The sequence below is a fragment of the Salvelinus fontinalis genome, chromosome 20 (assembly GCF_029448725.1).
Source record: "Salvelinus fontinalis isolate EN_2023a chromosome 20, ASM2944872v1, whole genome shotgun sequence".
Taxonomy (NCBI): Eukaryota; Metazoa; Chordata; class Actinopteri; order Salmoniformes; family Salmonidae; genus Salvelinus; species Salvelinus fontinalis.
Genome location: NC_074684.1, coordinates 1,002,275 through 1,013,581, shown reverse-complemented (window position 1 = coordinate 1,013,581; position 11,307 = coordinate 1,002,275). Strand labels below are relative to the sequence as shown.

The following is an 11,307-nucleotide window of genomic DNA, read 5'->3' as shown; positions in this document are numbered from 1 at the left end:
GAGAGTTCCATCCTGTACGGACAAAACAGATGCGCTAAAACTGCTCTGATCAAAGAAACCCCTTGGGAGGGAGGTTGAGAGGCAGGGATTGAGAAAGCAGACGATCCAGTATGTTCCTGCAGCTACCATGTGTTCAATGACAATTCCACCTGTGCTTTATGCTCATAATAGTTGTTCTATCCCCCTCGCTCCCTCCCTCCTTCCCCTCTTCCCTCCACCATCCCCACCACCCCTCAGGTCCAGGCCCCACCCAGGAGGAGCTGAGGCGGAGGGTAGAGAACGGTGTGAGGGAGCTCTGGTACTTTGTCCGCAGCGAGGTGAAGAGCCTGGGCCATGTGGAGGCCGGGGAGAGGCCCAGACAGGCTGACACCCTGCTACAAGACCTGGGACACCAACAGAGGTCAGAGACACACACAGACAGATACACACACACACACATACACATACAGTACATAAACATAAACATGCACGCATGCACACACACTGCAATAACATTTGATTTGATTTCACCTCTTAAAAGCCTTCCACAGGCTGGCCTCCCCTCCCGCCACACACACAGAAACAACAGAAACACGCACACACACACGTTTCCTTTCCAGTCCTCTCTTCCAGCGGCTCTCTCTTCTTTTGTGTTGGCATTGAGCTCACTGAGAGCAGGGAGCGGTTGAGACATAAGACACACGTTCACGTAGTTGATGGGCCCTGTAAGACTGCAGTGCCCCCCAGCCCTCTCTCCCCTCCTCCCCCCCTCCTTTTCTCTGCCTCCTTGTTGATTTATTGGGTACTTGTAAATGGGGCAATAATTGCCCACCAATTGGAGCGGGTAATCAGTACTCAGGGCTGCTCAGCTCAGCCGCCTGTCAACCCCTGTCTCCAGCCTGCAGCTTCAAAAGTCTGCATCTGCAGCAAGCGCCGGGCAGAGGAAGCCCCCACACGGAAAAGGAGACGGAGCACGCATACAGAAAGACACACATACACACACACACACAGACACACGCACGTATACAACCAACAAAAGAAGCCCCCCTCTCGTCTCCCAAAGCCCACAGGGTCTGTCTGCCTATTCTCCCACATTGTAAAAAAAAATCTTTCAACTGAATATTATTAAGTAATTGTTTTGTTTTGTTTACTCGACTCTTCGGTCAAAGTGTTACTTGAATTTAAAATGTTTAGTTGGCCCAAGTATAGCTCCAACATGAGAAAACTTCAAATGTGTTTTCTCAAATTTTCTCATATGTTCATTCAACTAGAAATTATTATTTGGGCATCATAACAAAAAAATTGTTAGGAACGAGTTACACAGGAAAAGGCGAAGCGATTTATCCATAGTGCACCTTTAATCTGTTCTTTAAAGTTTCCCAGAATGTTGTGAGAACATTGTGGGGACGTCACATTGTGGGGACAAAGATATGTTCCAAAAACTGTTGTGCGGAGGATTCTACAATATTTATTTTAGGGTGCAAAAAAGATTCCCCTGATGTTGCACGAACGTTCCTAGAACACATTTTGTCTGTTCTTTAAAGGTTCCCAGAATGTTTCATTAGGTTGTGGGAACAGTCTGGTGGGAACATTGTTGGGACATCACAAAAGATATGTTCCCAAAACACCAAAACTCTCCAGTTGTGCGAATTATTCTTTATTTTATGATGCAAAAAACATTCACCTGAAATAATGTGGATCATTCGGAGTAATCCCAATATCATATACAATGAGTATACAAAACATTAAGAACACCTGCTCTTTCCATGTCATAGACCAGGGGTGTCAAACTCATTCCACGGAGGGCCTAGTGTCTGCAGGTTTTTGGTTTTTCCTTTCAATAAAGCCCTAGACAACCAGGTGTGGGGAGTTCCTATCTAATTAGTGATGTTAATTCATCAATCAAGTATAAGGGAGGAGCGAAAACCCGCAGACACTCGGCCCCCCGTGGAATGAGTTTGACACCTGTGTCATAGACTGATCAGGTGAATCCAGGTGTTAGCTTTGATCCCTTATTGATGTCACTTGCTAAATCCACTCCAATCAGTGTAGATGAAGGGGAGGAGACCGGCTAAAGAAGGATTTTTAAGCCTTGAGACAATTGAGACATGGATTGTGTGTGTGTGCCATTCAGAGGGTGAATAGGCAAGAAAAAATATTTAAGTACCTTTGAATGGGGCATAGTAATAGGTGCTAGAAGCACCGGTTTGTGTCATGAACTGTAAAGCTGCTAGTTTTTTCCCCGCTTAACAGTTTCCTGTGTGTATCAAAATGGTCCACCACTCAAAGGGCATCCAGCCAACTTTACACAACTATGGGAAGCATTGGAGTCAACATGGGCCAGCATCCCTGTGGAACGCTTTCAACACCTTGTAAAGTCAATGCCCTGGCGAATTGAGGCTGTTCTGATGACAAGGGCAGGCTGATGACAAGGCTGATGACAAGTTCCTAATGTTTGGTATACTGAGTCTGTCTAAAAGACACTTTTGGATTCAGAATTTGTCAGGATATGGTGCTTATCTACAAAACTCAAAATATGCATTGGAAATGTTCTGTATTCTGTAGAATATATATTTTCAAAAAAATGTGTCTTGTAAATATACACTGCTCAAAAAAATAAAGGGAACACTTAAACAACACAATGTAACTCCAAGTCCATCACACTTCTTTGAAATCAAACTGTCCACTTAGGAAGCAACACTGATTGACAATAAGTTTCACCTGCTGTTGTGCAAATGGAATAGACAACAGGTGGAAATTATAGGCAATTAGCAAGACACCCCCAATAAAGGAGTGGTTCTGCAGGTGGTGACCACAGACCACTTCTCAGTTCCTATGCTTCCTGGCTGATGTTTTGGTCACTTTTGAATGCTGGCGGTGCTTTCACTCTAGTGGTAGCATGAGACGGAGTCTACAACCCACACAAGTGGCTCAGGTAGTGCAGCTCATCCAGGATGGCACATCAATGCGAGCTGTGGCAAGAAGGTTTGCTGTGTCTGTCAGCGTAGTGTCCAGAGCATGGAGGCGCTACCAGGAAACAGGCCAGTTCATCAGGAGACGTGATGACAGTACTGTGACAGTAAAGAAGTGCTGTGCAGCCGTCTTCATCGAACTGGCAAAGGCTTTCGACTCTGTCAATCACCATATTCTTATCGGCAGACTCAGTAGCCTCGGTTTTTCTAATGACTGCCTTGCCTGGTTCACCAACTACTTCGCAGACAGAGTTCAGTGTGTCAAATCGGAGGGCATGTTGTCCGGTCCTCTGGCAGTCTCTATGGGGTTACCACAGGTTTAAATTCTCGGGCCGACTCTTTTCTCTGTATATATCAATGATGTTGCTCTTGCTGCGGGCGATTCCCTGATCCACCTCTACGCAGACGACACCATTCTGTATACTTCTGGCCCTTCCTTGGACACTGTGCTATCTAACCTCCAAACGAGCTTCAATGCCATACAACACTCCTTCCGTGGCCTCCAACTGCTCTTAAACGCTAGTAAAACCAAATGCATGATTTTCAACCGGTCGCTGCCTGCACCCGCACGCCCGACTAGCATCACCACCCTGGATGGTTCCGACCTAGAATATGTGGACATCTATAAGTACCTAGGTGTCTGGCTAGACTGCAAACTCTCCTTCCAGACTCATATCAAACATCTCCAATCCAAAATCAAATCGAGAGTCGGCTTTCTATTTCGCAACAAAGCCTCCCTTCGCTCACCGCCGCCAAACTTACCCTAGTAAAAACTGACTATCCTACCGATCCTCGACTTCGGCGATGTCATCTACAAAATAGCTTCCAATACTCTACTCAGCAAACTGGATGCAGTTTATCACAGTGCCATCCATTTTGTTACTAAAGCACCTTATACCACCCACCACTGCGACCTGTATGCTCTAGTCGGCTGGCCCTCGCTGCATGTTCGTCGTCAGACCCACTGGCTCCAGGTCATCTACAAGGCTATGCTAGGTAAAGAGCCGCCTTATGTCAATTCACTGGGCACGATGGCAACACCCACCCGTAGCACGCGCTCCAGCAGGTGTATCTCACTGATCATCCCTAAAGCCAAAACCTCAATTGGCCGCCTTTCCTTCCAGTTCTCTGCTGCCTGCGACTGGAACGAATTGCAAAAATCTCTGAAGTTGGAGACTTTTATCTCCCTCAACAACTTTAAACATCTGCTATCTGAGCAGCTAACCGATCGCTGCAGCTGTACATAGTCCATCGGTATATAGCCCACCCAATTTAACTACCTCATCCCCATACTGTTTTTATTTATTTACTTTTCTGCTCTTTTGCACACCAGTATCTCTATTTGCACATGATCATCTGATGATTTATCACCCAGTGTTAACCTTTCAGGAGCCTCTACCCCGGGTCCGGGAGCCCCCCCCCCCCCCCCCCCCCCCCCCCCCCACACACACACACTGATTAGCATCGCTAGCATCACAATTAAATAGTAGCATCTAAATATCATTAAATCACAAGTCCAAGACACCTAATGAAAGATACAGATCCTGTGAATAAAACCACCATTTCAGATTTTTTAAATGTTTTACAGGGAAGACACAATATGTAAATCTATTAGCTAAACACGTTAGCAAAAATCACCATTTTTCTTTGTCCACCATTTTCTCTCAACACCAGTAGCTATCACCAATTCGGCTAAACTAAGATATTGATAGCCACTAACCAAGAAAAAACCTCATCAGATGACAGTCTGATAACATATTTATGGTATAGGATAGGTTTTGTTAGAAAAATGTGCATATTTCAGGTATAAATCATAGTTTGCCATTGCAGCCAGCATCACAAATCTCACCAAAGCTCCTAGAATTACTACAGGAGCAACGTGTATTACCAATTTACTCATCATAAAACATTTCTTAAAAATACACAGCACATAGCAATGGAAAGACACAGATCTTGTGAATTCAGACAACATTTCAGATTTTCTAAGTGTTTTACGGCGAAAACACAATAAATCGTTATATTAGCATACCACATATGCAAACGTTACCCGAGCACTGATTCAAGCCAAAGAGAGCGATATCGTTATCATCGCCAAAATATATAAATTTTTCACTAACCTTCTCAGAATTCTTCAGATGACACTCCTGTAACATCATATTACAACATACATATAAAGTTTGTTCGAAAATGTGCATATTTAGCCACCAAAATCATGGTTAGACAAAAGTGACAAAAGTAGCTCAGCTGGTCAGAAAATGTCGTGCACCATATTAGACAGTGATCTAGTCTTATACATAAATACTCATAAACTTGACTAAAAAATACAGGGTGGACAGCGATTGATAGACAATTTAATTCTTAATACAATCGCGGAATTACATTTTTTAAATGATCCTTACTTTTCAATACAGGTTGCGCCAAGCGAAGCTATAGCAAACAAAATGGCGGCATAAGCGTTTAACATTTTTCGACAGAAACACGATTTATCATCATAAATTGTTCTTACTATGAGCTGTTCTCCCATCAGAATCTTGGACAATGAATCCTTTCTTGGGTCTAACCTGTTGGGGATGGGGGCGCTGTTTAGACTATTTATGCTAATTTGGCTAATTTTTTAAACGGCTTCCCACAAAATCCTTGATCGTACAATATGCATATTATTATTATTATTGGATAGAAAACAGTCTATAGTTTCTATAGGAGTTGAAATTTTGTCTCTAAGTGGAACAGAGCCCATTCTACAGCAATTTCCCTGACATGGAGTCAGATTTGAGAAATGTTGGCCACTTTTCTGAAGTCAGTTAAAAGGGCACTGTCGTTGCTATGACTATACGGACACTTCTTACGTCTTCCCCTGGATGCCTTTACGTGATGACGATTCCAACGGGGTCGATTGCGCGTTCACAGGCCCTACAAATGAAAAAACCCTGAAGCTAGTCATTCTTTGGGAGCTGCGTCATGAGCCTAGAGGACACCGGCGCGCACCTGTTCCAAGCGTTAGTTTAGCCTGTTATATTTCTCCGGTCATCTTTTCACTCGTTATAGGAGTTAAAAACATCATAAAGTAGTTAATTTAAAGCGTTTTATAGCAATTTATATCCGTTTAGTGCGATTTTGGGACATTTATTTTTGCAACGATGTGAAAAGTTGGGCACGCTTTTCAGTTCATCCCGAACGCAGTTGACATTTCCACATGGCAAGAGGACAGCTTTCCACCAAAAGACGATTTCTCCCAAGAAAGGATCCTTTGCCCAAGATACTGATGGAAGAACAGCTCAAGGTAGGACATTTTTATTATGATAAATCGTGTTTCTGTCGAAACATTTTAGTGGCTTAGGACGCCATGTTTTTTGACGTAGCTTCGCTTGGCGCAAACTGTATTGAAAAGTAAGGATAAATAAAAAAATGTAATAACGCAATTGTATTAAGAATTAAATTGTCTATCAATCCCTGTCCACCCTATATTTTTTAGTCACGTTTATGAGTATTTATGTATAAGAGTAGATCACTGTCTAAGTGGCGCAAGGACTTTTTCTTTACCAGCTTGTCTACATTTCACATTGTCTAACCATGATTTTGGTGGCTAAATATAAACATTTTCGATCAAACTGTATATGCATGTTGTAATGTGATGTTACAGGAGTGTCATCGGAAGAATTCTGAGAAGGTTAGTGAAAAAATTAATATCTTTTGGCGATGTTGACTTTTATCGCTCACTTTGGCTAGAATCAATGCTGGGCTGCTAATTGCTATGTGCTAAGCTAATATAACGATTTATTGTGTTTTCGCTGTAAGACACTTAGAAAATCTGAAATATTGTCTGTATTCACAGGATCTGTGTCTTTCGATTCGTGTATGCTGTGTATTTTTACGAAATGTTTGATGATTAGTAGTTAGGTAAACACGTTGCTCATTGTAATTATTCTAGTCCATTTGTGATGGTGGGTGCAATTGTAAACTATGCCATCTACCTGAAATATGCACTTTTTTCTAACAAAACCTATCCCATACCATAAATATGTTATCAGACTGTCATCTAATGAGTTTTTTTGTTGGTTAGGGGCTATAAATATCTTAGTTTAGCCGAATTGGTGATGGCTACTGGTGTTGGTGGACAAATAAAAGATGGTGGATTATGCTAATGTATTTTTAGGTAATAGATGTACATCTTTACATATTGTGTCTTCCCTGTAAAACATTTTAAAAATCGGAAATGTTGACTGGATTCACAAGATCTGTGTCTTTCATTAGCTGTATTGGACTTTAATGTGTGAAAGTTAAATATTTAAAAAAAATATTTTTTTTGAATTTCGCGGCACTGGTTTTTCAGTGGGGGGGGGGGGGTGTGCCGCTAGTGCCACGCTGATCCTAGACAGGCTAATCTTCTTTTGGTCGAAAGATGTCCACTTGTCCGTCGAAATGCCCACTAACGTACGACCGGGACCCCGAAACGTGCCCGGAGCTTCAAAGTCTATTACAAAGCAATGCCTCAAAATCGCACTAAACGGATATAAATTGCTATAAAACGTTTTAAATTAACTACCTTATGATGTTTCTAACACCTATAACGAGTAAAAAGATGACCGACGCTATATTACCGGCTAAACCAAAGCTTGGAAAAAGGCCAGTCAGATATCCTTCTTGCGTTGAGCGCAGAGTCCAAAGGAACGCTACTTCCGGTATTTGGTGATTTATAGAGCCAATGATTGCGCAATCGACTCCATTCAAATTGTCTCCACTTACTGACATCTAGAGGAAGGCGTGGGCAGTGTTTGTATCCTCATAGGATCTACAGTGGCTTTAAAACTGATCTGGAACCAGAGGCCAAGAGTTCTGAAAACTCACTCACTGGGAGGAAAAGTGCTGTGAATGAGTTCTGTTCCACTCAGAGACATAATTCAAACGGCTATAGAAACTAGAGAGTGTTTTCTATCCAATAATAACAATAATATGCATATTGTACGAGCAAGAATTGAGTACTAGGCAATTTAATCTGTAGAGAAAATTACGCTAATGCGAAACAGCACCCCCTATAGTTGCAAGAAGTTAATCTGCTAAATTGTAATTATCTGCTCCTATGGCTTATTTATTGCCTACCTCCTCATGCCTTTTGCACACATTGTATATAGATTCTCTTTTCTTTTTTCCCTCTACTATGTTATTGACTTGTTTATTGTTTACTCCATGTGTAACTCTGTGTTGTCTGTTCACACTGCTATGCTTTATCTTGGCCAGGTCGCAGTTGCAAATGAGAACTTGTTCTCAACTAGCCTACCTGGTTAAATAAAGGTGACATAAAAAATAAAAAATAAAAATAAAAACTATAATGTTGGCACCGTTATGATTGCGACAGCGTTAACACGCTGTTTTGAGACAAGTGTTGGAAATCGTCTTGATAAATCAATCAATGTCAGAGTCTCAGTTTGAATATTTGGTTACAATTAGGGTGGCAAAATGTTAGCCGAATTGAGGTGAGTGTACCTGACGATAATCTTTAGTCTAGTTTTCTTGTCTAACTGTGTAATCCGAAAATCTTGCTAGCATGTTATGTAATGTAGCCTACGCTAGTCTAGTATAGCAGGTGGATAATTTAGCTTTTGACTCACGTAGTAGCCTATAGGGGCTATATCCCAACGAAAAGCCCTTGACTTGTCTGATAATCAATCAATGTGACTTTGTTTCACTGAATCTCCGTCTGTATATTTGGTTATTTGATCTTTGGCCATGCAAAAAAGTAGAGGTGGCAACTCGTCTATTAGTTTGCTAATATCTGATCAGACACATTTAGCATTCTATAGCATGTACATTTCAATCACAGAAACAAACAAACAAACATAGATAAAAATCGATCACATGTACCACCGTATCAAATCCTAATGACAATCACATTCCTCAGTAATATGTGAGTCAACCAACTAAACTCCTCCAAGGGAACAAGATCATGGTGCTTCAAGCTGGTCTGGAGAGAATTCCAAGACCACGGAGCTGAGTAGCTAAAACGCTTTTTGCCGTGATCCGTTCTGATTTTAGGAACCGTTATAAGTAAGTAGGAGTGAGACCGTAACTGATATATATTTTCTGACCTTATCAAAGAATAACAGAGATAAAGTGGCAGTTTTCCCAAAATGGCCTTAGGCTTCAACATTGGTGTACTATGATCTATGTACTGTAGAGTCAACGAAGACCAGCCAACAGCACTATAGAGATCACAGTGGTGTGTCAAAAGCTTTTGGTTGGTAATAAACCTAAGAGCTGCGTGAAACACATAATCAAGTGCCTTCAGGGTAGTGCTTGAGGTCTGCATATAAATGACATCACTGTAGTCCAAGACAGAGAGAAATGTACACCGTAGCAGCTCTTTCTGGCCTCCAAAGAAAAAAGAGCCTCATACCAGTAATAAAACCTGTTCTCAACCTGATCTTCTTTACCAGGTTCTCAAGATGAGTAGTGAAGCTTTGCTTCTCATCCACCCAAACGCCCAGATATTTATACTTCTTGACTTGCTATATGGAATTCCCTTCCAAGGTAGTAATGACATGGTTTTCAGAGTATTTAGTATTGGAAATTAACATGTATTTTGTTTTAGAGGAATTCAGAACAAGCTTCAAGTTGTACAGATTATTTTTGGATGTTAAAAGCAGTTTAGGATTTTTCAAAAGCCAAAATCAAACTGCTGCAACTTGAATAGAGGCAGTGTCGTTCGCGTTAAACATTTACATCCACTGTCTCAACATGTCTCCCAATGTTGTTGATCTAGATAATAAACAACAGGGGACCTAAAATGGATCCTTGAGGCACACCTGAGTGCAGCTCTATGATGTCGGACTTACAACCATCTGCCTTAACACACTGGGTTCTATTTGACAGGTATTTCACAAACCACTCTAGAGCATGACCAGTGAACCCACTTCAGTCTCTGCACCAATACAGTATGGTCCGCAGTGTCCCATTCCTTTGACAAATATATGAACAAATCTGATACACAATGCAACTTCTTATCCAGAGCACAGTAAATATCATCCAAAACCTTTCATTATTACTATAACAGTGCTGTGGCTTGTCCTGAAACCTGATTGCAAACCACACAAAATATTGTTTTCCTGGAAGTAGGCCTTAAGCTGCTTATTGACTAGGAACTCCAATACTTTTGCCAAAACAGACAATTTAGATATGGGCTTATAGTTATTCAGTAGACTGGGGTCACCTCATTTCAAAATAAGTAGGTAAAATGCTGATTCCCACAACTTGGGGATTTCATGAGATTTTATAGTGAGGTTAAATGTGCATGTTTAAGGGGGAGCAATTATGTCTGCGGTTTATTGTAATAGGCGGGGGTCTAGACCATTGGGGCCAGGGGATTTGTTTGACATCAATTGCTTTCACCGCTCTACGCACTCTGAGACAGAGAAGGAGAACCTGGAGAAGGAGTGGACGGGGGTATCAGGTCATTTCGCAGGGGACTCATTTTGACCTTTAACCCTATCAAATAATCCACCTGCATCAAGAAAATGCTGATTAAAACACTAGAGATTTTCTCAGTCACCACCTACCAGCAGTTGTTTAGAAAGCTGTGCATCTATTTTGAAGGATTGTGCTATTATGTGTGTTTTTTTGCAATATTTGTAAATTATTTTGTACATAATGTTTCTGCAACCATATCTTACGGGAGAAAAGAGCTTCTGAATATCAGGACAGCGATCTCTCACCTCGGATTAGACAAAGAGTTTTTCAACAACAACAATAACAACAAGCAGGACTCACACGATATTCTCCAAACACCCGGCAGGGCAGACATCCCAATTATTCGCATAAGGAAGCGACGCAGAGGAAGTAGAGCCGGATGCCTCGTCCGGATCCGCAGAAGGCGAGTAGGAAAGCTGCCGTTGCCGTCAATATTACTCGCCAACGTCATTGGACAATGAACTAGACGAGGTACGAGCACGAGTATCCTTCCAACGGGACATCAGAAACTGTAATATCCTATGGCTGAATGACGACATGGATATTCAGCTAGCGGGATACACGTTGCACCGGCAAGATAGAACAGCACACTCCGGTAAGACGAAGGGGGGGGCGGTCTGTGCATATTTGTAAACAACAGCTGGTGCACGAAATCTAAGGAAGTCTCTAGATTTTGCTCACCTGAAGTAGAGTATATTGTGATAAATTGCAGTCCACACTACTTGCCTAGAGAGTTCTCAGCACTTTCTGTGGCTGTTTAGAAGGAAATAAGCAAACAGGAAACAACTCACCCAGAGGCGGAGCTCCTAGTGGCCGGAGACTTTAATACAGGGAAACTTAAATCAGTTCTACCAAATCTCTATCAACATGTTAAATCTGTGTACAGTGAGTGCAA

The 11,307-nt window shown here is 41.8% G+C and overlaps 1 protein-coding gene across 1 annotated transcript in view; it reads left to right on the top strand.

Moving 5' to 3' along the window:
• The first annotated feature begins 39 nt into the window (after nt 1-39).
• The window catches only part of LOC129817137 (alpha-(1,6)-fucosyltransferase-like), a 46,840-nt gene continuing 35,572 nt past the window's right edge, over nt 40-11,307 (top strand). Inside the window, exon 1 of the mRNA XM_055872071.1 lies at nt 40-400. Coding sequence (XP_055728046.1) covers nt 159-400 — 242 coding nt within the window. The 5' untranslated portion in view covers nt 40-158. The remainder of the gene's footprint in view (nt 401-11,307) is intronic.